Source organism: Sphaeramia orbicularis, chromosome 22, assembly GCF_902148855.1.
Source record: "Sphaeramia orbicularis chromosome 22, fSphaOr1.1, whole genome shotgun sequence".
NCBI classification, from domain to species: Eukaryota; Metazoa; Chordata; class Actinopteri; order Kurtiformes; family Apogonidae; genus Sphaeramia; species Sphaeramia orbicularis.
Genome location: NC_043978.1, coordinates 25,956,835 through 25,980,593, shown reverse-complemented (window position 1 = coordinate 25,980,593; position 23,759 = coordinate 25,956,835). Strand labels below are relative to the sequence as shown.

Sequence of the window (23,759 nt, the reverse complement as noted above, 5' to 3'; positions counted from 1 at the left end):
TCCACTTTATTGGCTGATATGGAACTAAAACAATAAAATCCATGAATATATAAAATAACAGCTTTGAATAGCTGTCCACTGTAGTGACCACTATGCATGAAAGGGTTGAATGGACAAATGTGTAAATGAAGATATACTACAAATGGGATTCAAAAAATTACTTCAGAAAAAAGAGACACAAGTAGAAAAAGTGGGTCTTCAGCTCTTTATAGATGAAGGGATTGTCTTTTTTATGTGTTTTTGTTCTATCCATGTAGCTTGAAATCAGTCTTGATGCAGAGATGGTGCAGTGATGCAGTATAAAAAATAATTAACATTTCCTTTCAAATGTATAAAATGAATGTAGCAGGCCTGTTTTAAGAAGGTACAGGGTAAAAAGTGTTTTTCTCTGAAAATGTTGGGAGCAAAAGTATGAAGTTGACAGAAAAATAAATACGCTACTTAAGTAGACTAATGAAGCGATTATACTTTGTTCCTTTCTGCCTGTGCTCTGAGCAGACGAAGCAGCTGACAGCAGCACATAGTCGACAGTGCTGTTCAGGCTTATGCTAACATGCTACAGTGTCTAATATGTGCTGTTTGTGGCATTTCGAGCTGGATTGTTCCAGACTGAAAGACTGACTGATGCTGTCTGGTGCTGGAACGTCACAGTCATCCTCACATATCTCAGTCATGTTCTCCGTCTGCTTGATGCGTCCCATGGACAATGCCTGACACACACAGACACAAATAGCCTTCAGCGCCTAAGGCCTTAATATTAATGGCTTATAGGGGACTTAGCTGTCTCAGTCGGCTTGGCAATTATTATTATGAAACGATGGGAGGAGGGGGAGAGAGAGAGGTGATCTGAGTGATGGAAAGAAGACACGCTTTGATAGGATATTATGCAATGACATAATGTCTGTGGGAATTTTTTTAAATGACCGGCCTTCAGCTGAAGTGGAAACTTGCACAGTGTCATTGTAATTAAGAGAAAAGGAGCTGTGGCAGCAGTGTTGCAGCCAGCTTCATCAGCTGCTTTATTGTGAGCGATAAAGAGCGACGGTACAGTTAATCTCCAATCATCAAGGCAAGCATTAAAAAGTAAAGTCCAGCTCACTTAGTTTATAAGTCTTAAAAAGGATCAATGAATCGCCTGCTCTGAAAAAGAGCTGTTTATCACTCTGCTCATTCTAATACACAGGTTATTGTCTATTAATATCCTGTTTTCTGTCTGTGAGCAGCAACAACTTTGGCTTTGCTCTAATCAGTATGACCATCGTACAGCCGCAGAGTCTGTCAGTGAAGCCAGTGAAGCTACAGACCATGTCAACTCCAGAGCATGCAGCTGACAGCCATGGTTATGCAATTATGCCTTAGCAGGAAAATATGCAGTATGCCTTTGGTTGGCATCTTATTTTTGAATGTGCCAGTGATGTGGATGTCAGTGACGCAGAATCAGCTAGCGGGTTTTACAAAGCAACACACTTAACAAGGTTGTGGGTGATAATGCCAAAATAGTCTGTGATGTCACATGTAGCTTTATATCATGATAACAGTAAAGATTATGACATAACAGGACATAACAAGACAAAACAGTAAAACTAACATTGGTTTAAAATGGAGGCTTTAAGGTAACAAATGAGAACAGTAAGACAGTGTGTAAATGTCTACTAATTACAGCTTGAAAGGAGTGATAATTTGCTTTTTTAAACTGAATTATTTTAAAACATTTTCCTGTGGTCTACATAAACTGTAAATGCTATGCTTGGGTCTGAATTCTTCATTAATTCAACTCCACAGGTCCATCTTCAACCCTATTTCTGAGTAATGACACCAGAAAGGTCGTTTTGAGTGCTGGCCCTTTAAATGCAAATGAGCCATTTCATTTCCCACCCCCTCCAGGTTGTTGGCTGTGCTGCTCTGTCCCGTTCAACCAACAACTGAACATTTTAGGTAAATTTTGGTAGCTCAAAGTTTGGACATATTTTCAGTTTTTACTACAACTGCTGCTGCTGAGAAACAATTATGTCGTACTCGGAGAAATGTTCGTGGGAAGTCTTGACCTTATATGGGCAAATTTTGTGACATCATTAGTTATAGATGTAACAAATTAAGCAGGAATTAAAACAGGTTGTAGAAATCCACTCGATTTTTGCCAAAATGAATATAAAGATAGTTTTGCAGCACTTAGAGGGTTCAAATTCAAACTTTATGAACTATTAGGGTCCAAATACACCAATAAATGAACCAAAGACTAATAAAAGTGGGTTTAGCAAAATATGACCCCTTTAACACAAAAGAGACCAGTATTTTCCACTGTCAGTGGTTGTAATATGCAGTTGCGCATATATCATGAAATCAGTTTAAATGGCAGTTCTATCCTATTCATAAAAATCACCATATCACCAAACCTACTTTTTATTTAATGTAGATGCTGTACTATTTCCATAATGACAATGATATGATGTTAGTGTCTTAACAATCCAATGGAGAGAGGGTTATTAAAGCTGCGTATGACTTTTGTCACCAATTTTTCATCAAATCTGTAAAACCCAACTCATAGCCTAAGTATCATGAATCCGTAAGTCTTTCTATGATTGCGCACCTGAATCTCTTCCCTCACGGTGAATAATTTCAAGCCGGTAGGTCACTCGGGCATTTTCAGTAATTTGTCGTGACATGCTTTGTGGGAAACGGAGCTCCAGCAGCTCCAGTAGCAAAAGGCAATGAAGCCATTTCCGTGTTTGTTACCACTGCGGCCATAATGTGGCTGCGTGGGTAGGGATGGGAATCGAGAACCAGTTCTTTTTGAGAACTGGTTTCCAGTAGCTCGATTCCTTGGAATCGTTTGCCTGCCTGCTTAACGATTCTGCTTATCGATTCCACCCTCGTTGCGCATGTGCGATGACATCACGCGCATGCTGCATTGTTTTGGTCACAATGTAGCCAACATGGTGTTGAGGCAGAAACAGTCCAAAAAGACAACACCAGGTCCACTTGTAACACTTGCAAAGCTTCTATTTCGTCAAAAGGGGGAAATCCCTCCAATCTGCTCAAACATTTGTCCACAGCAGGTGATTCATTTACAGGAATGTCATGTATTTGATATGCTACGTAGTGATGCTTGTGAATCTCGTGGCAGAGCGAACACCAGGCCGGTTCCGGTGCGAGAAACAAACATCCTGCCTCCTCAAGTAAAAGTTTCTGAGGGTAGGGAAAGGAAGGAAATGAGGTGCACAACAACAGGAGACATAGAGGAATTAGTAAAGCATCTTAAGTTTCACTTTTACTGTAAGGTGCCCCCCCCCCCCCCCCAAACTGGGCCCAGCATCATCTGTCATTATTTGTACATACTGTATATGTTATATGTTCTGTGCAGAGTTGGAATTAAAAAAGATAGTAAATGCAAACACACCCGTTTGTACTCTTTTATTCCCTCACCCAATAAGAATCGATAAGAGAATCGATAAGGAGTCGGATCAATAAGCAAAATCGATAATGGAATCGGAATCGTTAAATCCTTATCGATTCCCATCCCTATGTGTGGAGCTCCGTTTCCCACAATGTACGTCACGACAAATTTCCGAAAATGGCCAACAATGACTTACTGGCTTTGTTTGTAAACAAATGGAGCATTAATGGTGGAGTACACTTTGAAATTGTTCACTGTGAGGGAGGAGATTCAAACTGGTGGTGAAGAAAGTCATACATTTACATACATTTAAGCAGAACTGTGAAGATATTTTTAATAGTATGTGCATTTTCTTCACTTGTAGTCAAAGACTTTTCAATAGATTCAACGATCAAACAGTTTTTCTCTTTGGATTTTTAATATTTTATAAGATCAGCTGCTTGTTTTTTCATAATATACAATAACCATTGACTAAGAAGTGTAGAAAATGTAGAAGTAGTACATCTAATTTGTATCCATTAAATCCTGGAATCTTGATATATGCAAATGCAGCCTGTGTTTTATCCTCTTAAATGAAACATAGAATGAGCATCACAGTGTTATTGCAGGACTGATGCAGTAAACCTGGGTTCTGAAGGCACCACATGTAAAAAAATAAATAAATAAATAAAATGTTTTGTGTTGTTTCAGTCGTGTTTTCTGCAGTCTGGCACTTAGTAACGATCTGTGACACATTTATTTATTTATTTTTATTCTAATGCTTTTGCGGTGAATATGTAACATACAGAAAATATAAGCAAAAGCGGAATAAACCGGACCGTGAGTTCTGCAGTGGCCCCATGCACGGCTCGTCGGGTTCAGTAGTGGCGTAAAACACGACGAACGTGAAGATGGTAATGACGTCAATGAGGAGCCAGGGGGAGAGAGAGCGCGAGGCACAGAGAGAGAGAGAGAGAGAGAGAGAGAGAGAGAGGCAGAGGCAGTGGTGTTGTGCTGCAGCATCACTGAGCAGCGCGTCAGTGCAGTGAGGAGTCCAACAACTGGGAGCGGAAAAGCCATCACCTTCCACCGGATCCAAGTTAGTGGAGGAAGACCCACTCCCACTCACTGCCATTCTGCACGAGACGCACACTTTTACTTCATTTTTTGACTTCATTACCACGAAAAGGGGAATGCCATCGATAAATATGAAACTGGAGATGGTGACCATCATCGCCTGCGAAGTAGACATCGAGGTGTTTACATCAGACAAAATGCAGGTACAGTGTGACCCCTATTATAAAAAAAAAAAAAAAAAAAAAAAAAAAAAAAGACGCACGCTGCGCCCTGTCATTCAGAATTTTTTTTTTTTTTTTTTTTTGGTGTCCTTGTAGTTTGTTGCAGCAGTTTTGCTTGAGCATGCTCGGATCCAGCCTATAGATGCATGTCTGTGGTGACGTTGAATGCAGCCGTCTCAGACTGAGGATTTTTATCAATGGGAAGCCGCAGATCTCTCCAAAGACGCGCGTCCTGTTCGCTTTTTTTTTTTTTTTTTTTCACGCACGGCTCTAGCTGATTGACGCTGAATGAATTGCAGAAATTGGGAGACAACGGGGTGAGAGAGGGGAGAAGATGCGCAAGTTGAACGGGGGGCGTCTTTTTTTTTTTTTTTTTTTTTTTTTTTTTTTTTTTTTTGGGATAAAATGATCCATGATAATGCACTTGCAGAGGCAGTTTTAGACGCAGTCCTACTCCTCCTTTTGTATCTGCTCTGTCCTCATCCCATCAGCATTGCAGGTGCATTGGATTAGAAGGGATACATACAGGATTATAGTAAATGATACATAAGTAGTATGAATGGTAATATTCTGTGGCGTCCCTTAATGTCCTTGTGAAATGTTCTTTTTATTTTTCCACTTTGTCCTGAAATGCATTTAGATCACTGTGAACTTAAAGTCTATATGGGAACGTTGTATTAAATGGAATTAAATATACTATAATATGATGCCCGTCAGTCACAAGACAGGAAAGCAGTTGCACTTAAATGTGTTCAGAGTAAGCTTCGGGACCCCACCTTTGGCACCGCAACGTGCCAGTTTTGGGGCTTAAAAGGCCACACAGATGGTCTGCCAAAGCTTGGCTCACCCACTAAACCCTTTGGAAATTCCATGTCAGAATAGATTCCCTCACCTGCTGGCCGCCTGTCTGCTTGTCTGATTTGAGTCATCCCAAAAAAAAAAAAAAGACGCAGGAAAACATAAGAGGTATAAACCCCAGCTTTCCACTTGAGCTCAGAGGTCTGAGTTTGGTTATAGTTCATAGATGTGTCGAGGATGCTCTGGTGTGGGCACAGACACATTTTTTCTTTTTCTGTCTTTCAATTTTTCATGCTGATGTGCACTGGTTTGCAAAAAAAAGAAAAAAAAAAAAAAAAAAAAAAGCCTCTTCAGGTTTAAGGAGCCAGTCACCCCACCCTCATTCCCACAGCGTCTTGGTCAGCTCTATCGTTTTTTATTCCCTTCATAATTAACTTCATGCACCGATACTGGAATTCGTGTTCATATTGAATGCAGACGTCATGTTTTCTGTGTCTTTGCTGCACGTACCAACGGGCATGTCCTTGTGGTTTTAAATGCTGAAGAATATCCTGCATGTATGAAGCCAACACACAAACAGTGCATGTGCTGTGCTTTCTAACTCCCATTACACTTACAACTGCTGCAGATGAGCCAAGGTGAAAACACACTGATTTTTCACCCTTCGCTCGTCCTGTTATTAGAGATTGAGGTCATTGCTTTTAAGATTTCTGTGGAAAATTGCTGTCGAAGTAGATTGTCGAGCCTCAGAAGAGTTGATTGTGCAGTGTGTCTGCTGAATACTCCTGATCATGGCATTGGCTTATTTTCAACTCTGTGCTTGTGTGATGCAGCAGTGCGGTGTGTTGAGTAATAAGGCCATACTGAATGGAAAAATGGATGTTTGGAGGATGAAAAAAAGGCATAACGGGAAAAATCAGAACTGAGAAAAAGTCATAATAAGAATGAAGTTGTTATATTCTGACAAAAAATCACGACAGTTTAAAAAAAAGTTCAATATTATGAGAATGGAGTCAAAATATTTTATGAAAACTCAAAATACGAGAATAAAGTAATATCTTAATAGAACTTCAAATTTTACAAGACTAAAGCCTATATTCTGACAAAATAATCATAACAGTTTTGACAAAAAGTTCAATATTATGAGAATGGAGTCAGAATATTTTAAGAAAAGTCAAAATATGAGAATAAAGTAGTAATATCTTGACAAAAGTTACAATTTTAAAAGACTAAAGCCTATATTCTGACAAAAAAAACCATAACAGTTTAAAAAATATTGTAATTTTTTTTAGAAGAAGATCAGAATTATGAGATAGGAACCAGAATATTTTAAGAAAAGTCAAAAGAAAGTCAGAAAAATTCATAATGAGAATGAAGTTGTTATATTCTGACAAAAAAAAAAATCATAATAGTTTAAAAAAAGTTCAATATTTTGAGAATGGAGTCAGAATATTTTATGAAAAGTCAAAATATGAGAATTGAGTAGTAATATCTTAGCAAAAGTTAGAATTTTAAAAGACTAAAGCCTATATTCTGACAAAAAATAATCATAACAGTTAAAAAAGTTCAATATTATGAGAATGGAGTCAGAATATTTAAGAACAGTCAAGATATGAGAATAGATTAGTAATATCTTAACAAAAGTTAGAATTTTGAAAGACTGAAGCATATATTCTGACCAAAAAAATGACAACAGTTTAAAAGAGGTTGGAATTTTTTTTAGAAAAAGATCAAACTTATGAGAATGAAGTCAGAATATTTTAAGAAAAATCAAAATATGAGAATAAAGTAGTAATAGCTTAACAAAAGTTCGAATTTTAAAAGACTAAAGCTTTATTCTGACAAAAAAAATCATAACAGTTTAAAAAAAAGTTCAATATTATGAAAATGGATACAGAATATTTAAAGAAAAATCAAAATATAAAAATAAAGCAGTAAAATCTTAACAAAAGTTAGAATTTTAAAAGACTAAAGGCTATATTCTGACAAAAAAATCATAACAGTTTGAAAAAGTTTGCAATTTTTTTTATAGAAAAAGATCACAAGTATGAGAATGGAGTCAGAAGATTTTAAGAAAAGTCAAAATATGAGAATAAAGTACTAACATCTTAACAAAAGTTAGAATTTTACGAAACTAAAGCCTATATTCTGAGAAAAAAGTCATATGTTGACAATGAAGTTGTAATATTCAATAAAGAAAAATGTAACGTTAGGAGAATAAATCAAATGTTTTCAAGACAAAAAGTCTCAAAATGATGAAAAATAGCTCCTTTTTATGAGAAAGACTCATCCTGCTGTAATTAGTTTTTAATAAACTTTATACTAATCTTACTGTCAGATTATTGTTTTGTTTGTAGCAGTCACAACAAACACTATGATACTTGGGATTGCTTCCCAGTTAACATGTATCTGTACTTATCAAATTAACCATAAATAAAAAAACAAAGTTGTCAAAATTACCAGCTGACCTAAACGCAGCAGTCTGACCCCTAAGATAGTTTCTGATAAACAGATATTGCTACTGCTGAGCTAACAGGCTGATGGTTTTGTTGTTATTTGATGCCACATGATGAACTTTACAACTCTTTTCTTCTAATATCATGACCTTTTTCCCTCAAAATAATGACTTCACGCTTCAAATTTCCTATTTTTTCCAACGTTCCACAGCACAGAGGACTTTTGTGTGATTTAGTTTCGATAATAAGCCCTGGTTATGTCTCGTACCGTCCTGACGTACTTGACACAGTCGGAGGTAGGACGGTCTGATCAGAGAGTAGCGTTCATGTCAAGCAGCGCTTATCAGCCGACCCCTCGTACAGACTAACCCCGAAGAAGAAGGGGGTTTCTGCGCAAATTAAAAGAGCAGACAGAGGCGCTGACTTTCCAATGGCATAAAGAACACCACTAATCCCGGTTTCTGGCTCACACAGAGCGATGGAGAGCACACAGGGGGAGAGGGCAGATTAAAGCAGGGCACGTGGGGGGGGGGGTTAGGGGGGGGTCGGTTCTGATTGAGCTCCCTGTCAGCCTGCTCTTGTTTTTATCATCATTCAACAAGATCTGAACCAGTCTAAGGCCGCTGTTTTTATTAATATCTCCAAATCTGAAGATGACAAACAATAATCATACTCCTGTTTTTCGCCGCAGAGCACTTTGGGTGAACTAATATGCGGATTGCTGCTATTTATAGACGTTTCAGCGAAAGATTAGGTGACGGCGTTTGGTGCTCGAATAGGCAACATGAAGAAAATAAGTGAATGGTGCAGGTTTTTAATTAGAGGAGGTGCTTTGTAAATGGCTGTGGTGTTTTGGAGCCATTGTTTTGATACGGTTCAAAGGACTTTTGGAAAGCCCACGCCTTTGGCTCAATCCCTGCTGGTTACATCATTAATGAACCAAACTGAAAGGCTGTGGACAGGGCAGGTTATTGTTATATTAATGGCAGGGTCTTTCATTTCATTGTGCTTCATTTCAACACAGTCTCACAGAAATGACATTCCAACGTTATGCCAACCATTTTAAAGAAAGACTTCTGCAACTTTTTTAGGTTTAAGCAACAAAAGGTCTGTGACTCAGAGTAGGAATAGATCATGGCTGAGGTTATATATATCATTGTGAGTCATTTTTCCCATTTTTTCTATATTAAACTAAGTCTTGCTGTTTCTGTCTTAGTGCGAAACTTCAACGTTTACTAAATGTTAAGTTAAATAATATGTCAAAACCAGCAAAAGATATTGTAAATGGTGTTGCAAGGAAATATTTATTAGTGATGAGACTTTTGGCTCTTTGAAGGGAGCCGTTCACTGAAAAGAGCTCACTGAAAAGACTGGCTCTTTTATGTTTTTGGCATTATTTTGAAACACCAATGTTTTAATGACTAAATAGGCTACATGTGATGATTGACATTACATTTTAAAGGTGTTTAATTGGCGCGGCAGTAAATATTATCTTACCGTAAAAAAGAATAGTTAGTTCAAATGTGTGGGTAAATACATGACATGAGAGGTGACATTAGGCAAATGCTGGAATTTGACCAAAAACCACAGTACATTATGTGGACTAGTCTGTAGCCTAAAAATGAAGAAAATAAAACATTTTCTTATGAAATAACATTTTATTCTCCTCAAAACAAGAACAATAAATGTGTGTAAACATACGGAAAAAACTGCACAAAACACAACAGTGATTAATGACTGCAATTACTTAAATACCTGAACCATAGTGCAATTCTCAGAACAAGAACAGTATGTTGGTAAATTGACAGGCAATCGGACACTCACTCTTTAAAAAAAAAAATAAAAAAAAAAATGAACGGCTCTTTACAAAGACTCAGTTCCCATTGTTCATTTCAAAGAGCCGTTCAAAAGATTCGATTCGTTCGTGAACATCACATCACTAATATTTATCCTCTTGAGTATTACTATGTTATGTTTATGGCACTGTGTCAAGCCTCAAAAGCACATTTTTTAAATTATACTTTTCATGCAAAGATTTTTTTTTTTTTTTTTACCTCTACAGCCAAATGATTTCTGTAGCTCAGATTACAATGGAAGTAATGCCGTAGGGGTGGTTGGATTTAATTTTTTTGCTTTAGTTTTATTCTTTTCTAATGTGTACAGTTTTGTCTTTTTCATACTATGACAATTTGGAAAAAAAGATATAAAAAATTGCATCAAAGTACATCACCTTGTATCAACATTTGCTACTTTTCCTCTGATAATATCATTTCAACTTGCCTTGAGCCAAAGGTACCATCTGATACTATTTGTAGTGTCATTTTCACAGTGGTTCCAATTGAACCAAAGCAATACTTGATGATGTAAAATCCCGCAGATCACAGATTAGTCGATCCACAATCATTGCTGTGTTACAACTAATGTCTGTCATCATGTTGACATGATGGAGCCAAGCTAGCAGGATATCTGTGAAGACGCTGGAGCTAATTTTCAAGTCAAAACACACATTCTCACCTGAAATTATCAAAACTTAAGTCAGAAAATACAATTGTAGGAGTTATGTTTTGCAGTTTTTCCCATTGTTGTCTCAGTTTTAGCTGCAGCTGCATTGGAGATGATGTCTAATAGGTGCTTTAACAATGAGCCACACAGAATCAGTGTTAACGCAGTGGAAATGCAACATGTTGATGCAAAAAATAAGACAAGTTGAGGCTGATACTGTCACAATCTAGCACCGTTTCCACATTAATTGACAACATGGTTCAATATGTAAGATTTGCTGACATGACGTTTGTGTCAGAGTCTGTTTTATGCCCTTTACTGATGTGATAAAGTCTTTTTCTAAGATAAAAATACCTAGTATTTTACGCTGTTGTTACTGTAGAGGAGCAGAAGAGTGGCATGGAAAAACATGGGAGTGAGTAAAAGAATTTATTGCAGAATATTTGTCCCAAGTTTTCCACACAAAATCAGTTTACAACAAGGGTCTCAAACTCCTCTCATCAAACGAAGCGGTGTTCATGTATTAAAATGTATGAATATAATAATATAGTTGAATTCTTTTTCATATATGGATAAAAAGTGCCATACAATTTAAGAACAAATAAATCTAGCAGCTGCTGATGGAATCTGTTGGTTAAATATCACAAAAATATGAGCACTGGAAATAAAAAATATACATATTGCAATAACCTGAGACTTTTTTTAATACTTTTTTTAAAGTTGAGCCAGTCCTCAGTCACTGTTTAAGGACCTAAAGCGGCCCCCTGCCCATTTCAGTTTGAGACCCCTGGTTTAGAGGCTGTTATCATTGATGTAGGGCAGGGGTGTCAAACTCATTTTCTTCCGGGGGCCACATTCAGCCCAATTTAATCTGAAGTGGGCCGGACCAGTAAAATAACAGCATGATAGCCAATAAATAATGACAACTCCAAATTGTTTTAGTGCAAAAAATAATGTTCAGTTATGCCAAACAAAAACTATCCAAACAAAAAGGATGTGAATAACCTGAAAAAAATGAAATTTGTTAAGAAATATAAGTACAATTTTATCAATATTATGCCTCGACTTATTTATAGGCTACATGTGCATTACAGATCAGATCTACGAAGGCACAAAACATTTAGTAACAGGCAAAATATTGTTAAAATTGCACTTCATTTTCTTTAGACATTTCAAGTTGTTCATATTTGTTCAGGTTATTCACATTTTATTGTTAAGGAATAGTTGCTTAATGTAAATATTTTCATAATTTAATGTTTTTTGCACTAAATTAAAGAGGAAAAACATTGGTGTAGTCATTATTTATAGGTTATTATGATATTATTTTTGAGTTTGATGCTGTAAATTGCACTTTGCCAATTCATCCCACGGGCCGGATTGGAAACTTTGGTCGGCCGGTTTTGACCCCCGGGCCGCATGTTTGACACCTGTGATGTAGGGAATCCAGACAGTTGTTAGCTTAGCAACGGAGTTAGCTAACATCAACAACAAAACACAATCCAATGAATCTTACAAGTTGAACCTTCAGTTTTGTGAAACAGTGCATTCAATATCACTACAACCGAGTTATATATCGTCAGCTTCCTGATAAAACCTGCTGTGTGGATTTTGGCAAATTTTACTGGAGAAACAAAAAAATGTTTATATAAAAGGAAATTGAAATAGGACAAAAAAATATCTGTTCCTTTAATGTTGGTTAGGAGTGTAAGAAAATATTGTTTTTTCAATATATCGCGATATTTCATTTCACAATACTGTATCGATATCAAGAAATACTGTATCGATATTTTTAGGTATTTATTCAGATGCAGATTTTGTGGAGGTTCATTTTTTTTTTTTTTTTTTTTCTTTTTTGTTTACATTTTTTCATTATTATTTAACACTCTTTTATTAAACAATGTTAGTACCTTTGTTGGGATCGCACAAAAATAATGTTATGATCTTAGTTATAAACTAATACAATATGAACATTTTGAGCAGGATCTTAAACTGTAATGTCTGTAAAACAGAATTTAAGTTTTAACACAGGAACATTTCGTGATATAGCATTAGATCTTGTTTTGATCAAATAAAAATGTGTTTAGTATTTGTGCAGATTTCTGGTGTAATTCAATTTTTCAAGGAAATAATCATTTAAAAAAAAAAAAGAAACAAACAAAAAATTGCCTTTTTAACAGTATCATGATATACCGTGATATATCGTATCGTGGTCCTAGTATTGTGATTTGTATCGTACCGCCTGATTCTTGCCCTAATGTTGGTACGTATGATGGAATGTAAACAACTTTAACAGGAGACTGAAATTGGAAGCTATAATAGGGGAGATAGCAGGTTTTTATTCCCAACCAAAAATGCCACTTAGCAGGTTTTATCAGGAAGCCGACGATATAAGCGTAATTTCTGAGATACAAGGTTATATAAAGCATTCTTGTTGAGAAACGAAAACACTATTACTGTGATGAGTAAAGCCAGAGCTGTGGGCTGAAGGCAGCGACTGTCACTTTATGTGTATATGTTCGTGACAACACTATCATTACCTGGAAAATCTAGCGGCATCAGCAGATGATAGCTCAGGACACATGGTGAAGGTCATGGCATGTTGGCAAACAGTGACTGCATTAACGCAACACAGAGCATGACGCAAGCCTTTACTGTTACGTCGCATGCTTGGCTTGATTCTGACATTTACATCGAATTTCTTTATTTATTCCCTCGCAGGTTTGATGGTTCCTCATTTATTTCTTCCTTTACGCATGCATAAATAATTAATCAGCCTGTCAACCTGCTCTTTCACTTGATAAGTGCCTCCGTGGCGTCAGTCTGTCACTGAAAGAAATGTGTTTATTTTTAATTAGGAGCCGTTTAACACATCCGAGTTATAGGAGAAAATTAAATGCGTGCCCCGTTGGCCCGTTCGCGTCGTTCACAAACTTATTAAAGAACACTTGAGCGATATGAGCCACAGTGGATTTTTCAACTCGTCTCCCACGCGCTGAAGACTGGAGTAACACTGACACTGTCACACATTCCAAACACAACAGTGAGTCAGCGAACTCACAGACCGACAGACAAAACACCTCGGTCAGCGTACACACAGAAGAAGTTTCCATCAGCATCAGGGTCACTTTCCATTTGTCCTCCTACCTCCCCGTCTGTCCACCTCTCTGTGTGTCACTAGTGTCACGTCTGTTCTCAGGCTTTGTCGTTGCAAAAATTATGCTGGTATAGGAGGAAGCAGGAGAGATGTGATGACTAATCCGCTGTTTATAGTTAAGGAAACTACAATGGCTTTGCTGACGTCTGTAAGGTTTTCATTATTTCCCCATTGTGTTTTGGGGGTTCTGACCTTATATAACATGTTGCCATAACAGAACAAGGTACGTTATTGTTATACTGTGGCATCATTTTATGTGATTTGCTATCAGGTCTACAAAAAAGTCAAATATACTTAAATGTAACAACCAAGGGAGTGTCAAGCACATATTCTAGCAGGAATTGTTAAAACTCAAACTAAAGGAGCCATTTTTCATGTGGTCTCTTAAATCTGTCAATCACTTAATCACTTAATATTAGCTGAAAAGTCATACTAACACAAAATCTGATATATTTTCTAATGAAAAGCATGCTTGAAGCTTAATTTTCATTTTAATGCAGTCCAATCTAATTTATTTGTACGCCACTGAACCATTAACAAACATACATTAAAACACAATCATATATTTTTATATAAAACATAAAATAAACATCAAATGAGATCCATTTCCCTGAAACAAGACCTTTTTACTCAATTTTTCATGGAAATTTATAAGATAAAGTATATTTAACCCTTTCATGCATAGTGGTCACTACAGTGGACAGCTGTTCAAAGGTGTTCTCTTATGAGTTCTGTTGTTTTAGTTCCATATCAGCCAACACATTGGATACTTATGCTTCATCCCATACACTGTAATTCATACCAGTTACTGTAAATTTGCTGTTCTTGATAAACCTGATCTGGAGTTACATGTTTGAGTGTAAAAAATTGGTAATTTTTATTAGATTGTTTTTTTTTTTTGTTTGTTTTTTACATTTTATCTCTATGCAGGTATGTTAAAATGTGACACAACATCAGATTAGCAGCATTAAACATGTTTTTATTTCCTAGTTTTGACGCAGTATATCAGTAAATACATGTTTCTTTGCTTCTGAAATTAAACCTATGGTGTCCAGTTTAGTGAACATTTTTGTAACTCCATGAAAATTAGGTTCATAAAAAAATGTTCAACTTTTTTCATGCCTAAAGAGGAATAGAAACACTCAGGAAAAAAAAAATCTTGATTAAGGTTCTCATAATTCATGCATAAAAGGGTTAAAATGATAAATTGGTAAGTGATCGTGAAAGTAAATGACTAAATAACTAAAATAATTAATAATATATATACATTTTTGAACATACCTATGTTTGGGAAAATGCATATATTATACGGCAATAACCTTTCCAACCTACAAATTATGTTAAACCTGAAATATTAGTTTTAATTTTTAAAATGTTTCTAATTTTATGTATGCTGGTACTTTACATCTTACCCAGGGACAACAATTGAAAAATAGCTTTTTTTGCTAATACTGGCACATTTACAGAAATGTTCATTAATGTGTACTGTTCCTGCTAAATAAACAAACAAATAAATAAATAAAGATTAAACTCACCTTATCTACCAGGTTATAATAACCAAACAAGTTATAAAACATTTAACGTGATTTCTTATCGCTTCTTTTTAAATACTGTTTTATTCTAATACCTGCACACTAACTCGAGGTAATAAAACAGTTCAGATAAGGTTACTCGCAAACAATTAATATTCAAGTGGATTAATGTAAGATATAATGAGGAGATGTGACACAGGACACCATAATATGATATCTGATGCAGGTAATAGGTGTAAGTTTTTAAAAATAGCATCTAAAACTGACATAAAACTGTAAAACAAACCTAAAAATTCAGCCAAACACATGCTCCCAAGACATTTGTTCCATTTGTCTAAGATTAGTTAAATATTAAATAAAGAGCCAAATGGTCTGTTTTCTATTGTGAACCTTCTTGCGTTATTTTTCATGTGTCATCATCACCCAGTTGTCCTTCAGTTTTCAGTTTTTCAAAGAAAGGACGCGCTCATTAATCATTCATCAGTTGTACATTCATATATGATCGTGGACTTTAAAGACCCCGTTGTGATGCACCCTGACCAGATATTGGGGTGAAGGTAAGAGGCAGAGGAGCAGAGGCAGGACACAGGATGGATGTAGACGGTGACGGGATCAGGTTCTGCGCCGCTAGGAAACCAGATCTGCGACTTGGCAGGGTTGAGCGATCCTGGGCCCGAGCAGTGGGCTCAGGTGTGCCTCCTCTCCCAGTCTGGGCACTAGGCAGGTGGAGATGGGCAGCTCACATTGGCCTGAAACCCTAGAGAAGCGCCGGGGCTCAGGTGTCAGCTAAAGGTTAGTGCTGCGTCCGTTGAGGGTGACGTAGAACAAAAGGACAGTCTCCCTGGTGTGGGGGTCCGGTTACCATGTGTCCAAGACAACACGACTATGAAGCGATAAGATTAGAAGCAAAAGAAAAAAGGTCTCGCAATGGAATGTAGAGGCCCCCACTTTAGAGGCAACGCAACGTCATACAATGATTGGCTTTTGTTATTGAATGCACCGGACAGAAATAATTTCCTTGTCAGAATTTCCAAGAGAGCTTAAGTCCAACACAAGTGGTTATGGAAATACAAGGAAGATGTACTACCAAAAATAGACACGCCAGAACTCATTACCTATACACTGACTCTTATAAATAGTTCCTCCAAACACTGTAGTCTATTAAGTGTATTAGAGTGTTACTCACTAGGATATATATATAGTAACAGTGATACAGTGATGAGGAATGTATTTACAAAAAAAAAAACAAAAAACTAGATGATCACTTCATTTTAATGTTCAGATGCATTTCAGCCAGGAGTGTTATTTATATTAGATTTAGTGGCATATATGTCATTTTTTTTTTATTAACAACTTTATTTATCATTTTTCCATTACAATTACATCTTTAAGCATATCTTATGCAATTCTTAAACTTGCACCCCCCCCCATCCAGGTGGCATCCCCACAAATACATCCATATAAATACAGTGACAAACAAAACACCAAAAAAAAAAAAAAAAAAAGACTCAAACCAATTTATGTTGATCATTTTGGTCATATCACCAACATTCTGGACCTCTTGCATAAGGTAAAAAAAAAAAAAAAGTCCCAGCAGTCAGACAGTGGGCACTGAGAAGACTAAGATGGCAGTAAAAGAGTGAAGAAGAAAGAAAAATGCATTAAGTAAAAACAAGAAATCAGGAAAAATGCAAGTTCTTGATATGATTTATAAACTGTGACCAGGTTCTATCATATTTATCCTCCAACCCGCAGACTGTATACCTAATTTTTTCCAGGTCCAATCCCAACATCACCTCTCTAATCCAATGAACATAGGCAGGAGGGTTCTTCCCCTTCCAGTTCAGTAATATCAGACGGGCATGTAACGATGCAAAGGCAATTGCATTTTTGTGGAGATGGGACAATATACAGGGTGGGGAAGCAAAATATACAATGAACATTTAGTTGTTTTTTTCTCAGCAGGCACTACGTCAATTGTTTTGAAACCAAACATATACTGATGTCATAATCATACCTAACACTATTATCCATACCTTTTCAGAAACTTTTGCCCATATGAGTAATGAGGAAAGCAAACGTCAAAGAGTGTGTGATTTGCTGAATGCACTCGTCACACCAAAGGAGATTTCAAAAATAGTTGGAGTGTCCATAAAGACTGTTTATAATGGAAAGAAGAGAATGACTATGAGCAAAACTATTATGAGAAAGTCTGGAAGATACTATTAAAGAAGAATGGGAGAAGTTGTCACCCCAATATTTGAGGAACACTTGCGCAAGTTTCAGGAAGCGTGTGAAGGCAGTTATTGAGAAAGAAGGAGGACACATAGAATAAAAACATTTTCTATTATGTCAATTTTCTTGTGGCAAATAAATTCTCATGACTTTCAATAAACTAATTGGTCATACACTGTCTTTCAACCCCTGCCTCAAAATATTGTAAATGTTGCTTCCCCACCCTGTATATATATGTCATTTTGTTTTAATGGAATAACTGCATGGAATGTTAGCAAGCACAACTAGAACCATTAACCACTAAAGGTTTATTGAGGCTCAGGCTGTAAGTCAGGGGTGTCAAACTCATTTTAGTTCAGGGGCCACATTCACCCAAATATGATCTCAAATGAGTCGTACCAGTAAAATACCAGTGAAAGAGTAAAATTACATTATGATAATGTTTATATCTACATCTTGTCCTTAAAAATCTGAATAATGTGAACAACTTGAAATGTCTGAAGAAAAACAAGTGCAGTTTTAACAATATTCTGCATCAGTTTATCAGTTTATCATGTACACATGTGCATTACAACTGACATTACAATTACAAATACACAATACTGATAAAATTACATTTACTTTTCTCAAGACATTTCATGTTGTTTGTATTTCTTCAGGTTATTCACATTTTTTGTTAAAGGATAGTTTATTAATGTAAACATTTTCATGTCATTTTACTTTTTTTTTTTTACACTAAAACAGAGATAAAATCTGCAGTTGTCATTATTTATAGGTTATTATGACAGTATTTTTCTGGTCTGACCCAATTGAGATCTAATTGGTTTATATGTGTATGTAACAAGATTTTTACACTATTGATTGTTAATCTCTTCAGTGTAATTTTTGCATTTCACAAATTCATCCTACGGGCCAGATTGGACCCTAGGGTGGGCTGGGTTTTGCCCCCGGGCCGCATGTTTGACACCTGTGCTGTAAGTAATGATTTCTTTTTTTTTTTTTTTTAAATTTGAGAAGATGCTTTACAACAGAGTACAACAAAAAACTAAGCACATTTGTACATCATTTCTGAAAAATCAACAATGGTAAAGCATGAAATGTAACGTAAACACATTCTACAGGGTGTCGCATAAGTCTCCATACATAGGAAGAATAAACGTTTCTTGACATAAACCATTTTTATTTATATAATATGCTCTATATGACTGCCATTTTGTCAGGAACAAATTGATGCAAAACACTTCCTGTTTTTTTTAACTTGACAATAAGTTTTGCCACAGTGTCTTGTGTGATACACGTCCCATGTTTTCTGTTAAATGCGCTTGCAACCATACGACTGCTTGCTGAACCGGCCATCAGGATGATTTCAATTTGTTGCTCTTTATTCAAATGCATTCTTTGGGTTATCTGAAATATAAAGAAATACATGTTAGAACCATATATGTATGGAATGTATTATGTCTCCTATGTATGGAGACTTATGGGACACCCTGTATATAAGTTCATATAAATAAAAAAAACAACCTTTTGTTAAAATCAGCTTCCCTTTTTTTGTTATGTTTTGTTAAATAACATACTTCAGAACAAAAAGATGATTTCTGTTGCTGTTATCTTATTAGAAATTCTCCCTATTTTCACTATTTTAGACCAGAATTATTATAATATTGACAATATCCAGATCAAGTAAACATTAGTCCACATTTTCATGCACATGCAAAGACAGATTGTTGCGGCTTAAGTTGTCATATAAGTTTAATAATATGACAAAAACATTTTCACACTCATAAGCATCAGCATAAATCAGACACAGTGCACATCAGAGGTCAGAACCTGTGACATTACTGTTATAAACTCATCACTGGGTACAAAAAATACCTTAAAGCTATACCTACCGATGTGGCATTTCTCACAGCACTTAGTAAAAGTTTGAACATGAACAACCCGCCTCCCTCTAAAGCCCCGCCCACTTCCCCTTGCCTGAGCTCTGATGCTCGCCTCCTCTCACCTGATGCGCGCGGAGGAAGCGGAGGGGCAGGTCCGGTCCACTTCGGTGTGTCCGCAGACCCCTCCCTCAGTAATCAGATGCATCATCCACGTGCCGCGGGCCCGCGGCCCCTGTTCCATCAGTAGACCCTGTATTTAAGGGTCTGGTCTGTGCGGTACTGAGTCAGGGTCTTCACTGCACCACGGAGATGAGATGCTCAGGCGACGGGCGCGCGCACTGTGAACGCGTGGACTCCGCGAATTTTTCCGTGGACATTTGAGGTTTCATAGTCCATACAATTATCATCCTACATCATCTTACATTGTGTGACACCATGTACATGTACCTGTATGAGTCCCACGGTCATAAAAGCTGAGCTTTATGCAGACCTGTTCAGTCCAGTACAGCTGACTTCCGGACTTTTATCTCCATCCTTCATTCATCAGACTCCTGTTTGTTCTCCTTAGTTGTTGTTTCTGTTCATAAATCCATTTATTCCCTTCCACATGTGCATTTGAGTTCTATCCATACACATCCTAGAAAGACTGTGGTCAGTGACAGGAGAAGCAGCGCGACTGATGCGTCAGATTCAGAGGGACACATATCGGATGCGGAGACAGCGATAATGGATCTGATGCTGGACGGCCGTAATGGATGATTGACAGGAGGCTCAGCCAGGTTCGGCCAATTATTTTATTCGGGCCGAATAAAGTGATTGGTCAGACTTTTATCAGAAATATACGAGAATTAAACATTTTTGAGTTTCAATACCTGGTGGATTTCTTTTACATTTTAGTTTAACACACGCTTATTAGGAGCATTTTAAGATGACAAAAAAAAAGTGTAAAACTGCCACATCATACGGTATAGCTTTAATTACACTAAGAAAAACAAATGTTAGCTGTAACTTCAGGGTAGACAAGGTTTAACACAGCTATTATTTATTTTTTCAATGACTCAGTCAGATAATATGACAAATTTAGATCAATAACAGTTAAGATTACAATAAAGATTGCACAATCCTAATACATAAGACCTGTCTAGTGGTGAATGGTTAACAGGGGTATTAAAATATATAAGTCAGTTGGCCCTGGGCTGGATTACTGTGTCACAATTTAGTAGCAAATTAAAACATAATAATGAGTTGTAGCCACTTCTGTAAAACACGTTCTTCTTTTTTTCAGATATTAACTCTTGTTGCTACAGTTAAACTGGGACATTTACAGAGGCTGGAACTACGCTGTAAAATGCACTTCCCCTTACATCTAATGCACATTCACTTCCTGCAGTTTTTAACCCTTAAAGACTCAGAACTACATGAATTTTTCTCATTACATGTAACCTTTCCTTAGTGATTTATCACCATTTATCATATATTATCCTCTGGATTTTGTATTTTTCAGTATAAATCAGGTCAATTTTCATCAAAGCTCAGCGTAAATTCAAAGGTTATTATAGCAAAACAGAGAAACCTGAAGCAAAATATATCAACTGAACATAAAAATAAGTGTTTACAACCACTGTTATTTGTCAAACTACTTAGGTTTTATTGGTGAATCACTGTTAGTGTGTTTCCGCGTTCACTGTGGAGCCTCTGATCATCCAAATGGGTCATAGCTGATGATGATGAAAAGCTGAGAAAGTGCATTTTATTTTATTTATTTACATGTATTGATAGGCTTAATGGTTCAACAGTTATTAAACATTTTAGATCAGTATGGTTGTTTTAATCCTCACTAGAGCTGGATGCTGCATCACCTTCTAGACAAAGCACCTTTTTCCACCAGAGACATTACAAAGAGAAAACAGAGTTGTAACAGATAGAAGAGTAGGAGGAGACAAAGATCGATCCGTATGTTTTGGTGCAAGGTAGGAGCTGTTGGAGCCACCTTATGTAATGTCGTGTCACTCTATGGATTACCAGAGCCTCTGTAAAGTGTGTGGATCTGTGTGGGAGACTGTGTGGACACGCCTGCGTTTTAAGAGTGTGAAGTAATAACATGTGTGTCCTCGTTTGTGTGTTCAACCGAGCCTAAGTGCTGCTGATGAGGAAATGCTCCCGCCTCAATAAAAACCATAACGACCAGATTGGTGGTAATAGGATTAATGCGTCCCCACACGCCGTAAACTGATTTCAATCTTCGTGCCGTGGACAGAATGTCCCTAGGAGAGAGCGGCGCCGCAGCAGCGCCGGGCCCTCATCGATACCGTTCCCCGCTCAGGGTATTGATCCCACTGTAATAACACTTGCCCCATTCACATTGGTTTCACAGTGTTTACGCAGCCATCACAAGCCAGACAAAAGCTATTAATCATGGGATGTTTTTTGTTGTTTTGTAATGCCAGGGATTTGCTGCTTTACTAATGTTAATGGCTTCTTTGACAGAAGTGCTAGATTACATCACACACGTCAGAGTTTATCATGTAATAAGTCTCTCTTTTCATTTTTTTCTTAACGCCACATTACATCATCATACGTATTGAGTGAAGTTACTGTTGGTCACTGCGGCTCAACTGCAGATCATTAACTTCAGATACCGACTATATAGCAGAAAAAAACAGATTTAAACCTGGTACAACTAAAGCTTCAGTCTACAGCAAATGTTTTTTTTATTTAACTCACATACATATATATATTTTTTATGACTAACAATTTTTTTTTTTCTTTTATTTAGTGCTTGACAAAATATTGTGACGGGGTAACAAAGACATATAAACAAAAAAAAAACCAAACATAAGAGAACTCATAAGACAGGGGTGTCAAACTCATTTTAGTTCAGGGGCCATATTAAGCCAAATTTGATCTGCAGTGGGCCGAACCAGTGAAATAATAACATATTAATATATATTAAAAAAAAGAGTCAACTCTAAACTTTCCCCAAAAAAAGTACAATTATGCAATGAAAAGGTTTACATTTACCAACTATCTTTTAAAACAATGTGAATAACATGAGTGACAAATGTAATTTTAACAATATTATGTCTCAGTTTGTCATTTACACATGTACATCACGTCATGATACATCAACGTACAGATCACAGTGAATCTACAAATACATAAAACATTTAATAACAGGCAGAATATTGTTAAAATTACACTTCAGACATTTCAAAGTGTTTATATTTTTTGAGGTTATACGCGTTTTTGTGAAATGTTAGTTTGTTTTAGTGTAAATACAGTAAAATGGTATGAAAATGATTACATTTACAAAGGGAAAAAATTGGAGTTGTGAGTATTTATGGGTTATTATGATCGTATTTTACTGATCCGATCCACTGCAGATTAAATTGGTCTGTATGTGGAACCTGAACTAAAATGTTTAATATCTTCAGTGTAATTTTTGCATTTCACAAATTCATCCCAGGGGCCAGACTGGACCCTTTGGCAGGCCAGATCTGGCCCCCAGGCCACATGTTTGACACCTCTGTCATAAGACATCAACTCACCTATTTTAATTGTATTAATGCTGAAAGCTATAGATAATTAACCCTTTAAAACCTGACGTGTCATCGCTGACACACCCTGCAAATGCGTTTTGGATGGCTGTAACTTTTTCACTTTTTGCGCAATTGGAAAAATTCCAATGATTTCTGAAACCTGAAATGTTGCGCTGTATAGGCTTTATTCATTATAGTAATTTCACTCACGTCTGTACTAGAAGTTGGAGAAGACGCCATTTTAGCTGTATAATAACATACAGTTAATTGATTTTGAAAGTTCTAAATGCTCTGAAAAAATGGGCCAAATGACTCACTAACAGCATATTTTCTAACCTTTTATCGTCAAAATAAGAAATAAAAAAATCCAGACGGACCATTTTAGGCTTAGGGTTTAAAGGGTTAAGGTCACATGGGCTTTGACTGACAGCCCTCTTGCCTGCGAGAGAGGCATCAAATGTCAAAGGTCAAATTTGCTAGTACTAAGCATTGCTACATAAGCTAATGTGAGCGTTAACTTGCTTTAGGCAGTGTCAGCTGTCAGCTAGCCCACATTACTGTGACATAACATTTATCAAACACAGCTGCATCTGTTAACATTTACCAAGAAACTGAAATTAGGCTATGTGGTGGTGTTTAATACGACAGTGTCAGTTAGCATTTTAGTCAGTGTTTTCAGTAAGTTAGCATTAGCTTGGTGAATTTCACCAAAGATCCTCTATTGCAGAGGTGTCAAACTCATTTTAGTTCAGGGGCCATATTCAGCTAAATTTGATCTGAAGTGGGCCGAACCACAAAAATAATAACATATAAATAATGACAACTCCAAATTTGTTTTAGTGTAAAAAAAAAAACATTAAATTATGAAAATACTTACTTTTATAAACTATACAAAAAAAAAAAAAAAAACTGAAAAAACTGAAATTTAAATTAAAAAACGTAAGAAAATTTAGTGCAATTTTAACAATATTCTGCCTCCACTTCTCATT

General features: G+C 36.5%; 1 protein-coding gene across 3 annotated transcripts in view; it reads left to right on the top strand.

Moving 5' to 3' along the window:
- The window catches only part of rcan3 (regulator of calcineurin 3), a 113,055-nt gene that overhangs the window by 43,157 nt on the left and 46,139 nt on the right, over positions 1–23,759 (top strand). The window contains exon 1 of one of the 3 annotated variants that reach the window (XM_030126412.1): positions 4,378–4,653. The exons of the other annotated variants lie outside the window; for them this stretch is intronic. Within the exon in view, the coding sequence (XP_029982272.1) occupies positions 4,567–4,653 (87 nt within the window). The 5' untranslated portion in view covers positions 4,378–4,566. Of the gene's footprint in view, positions 1–4,377; positions 4,654–23,759 lie in introns of those variants that run through there. 3 annotated transcript variants of the gene reach the window in all.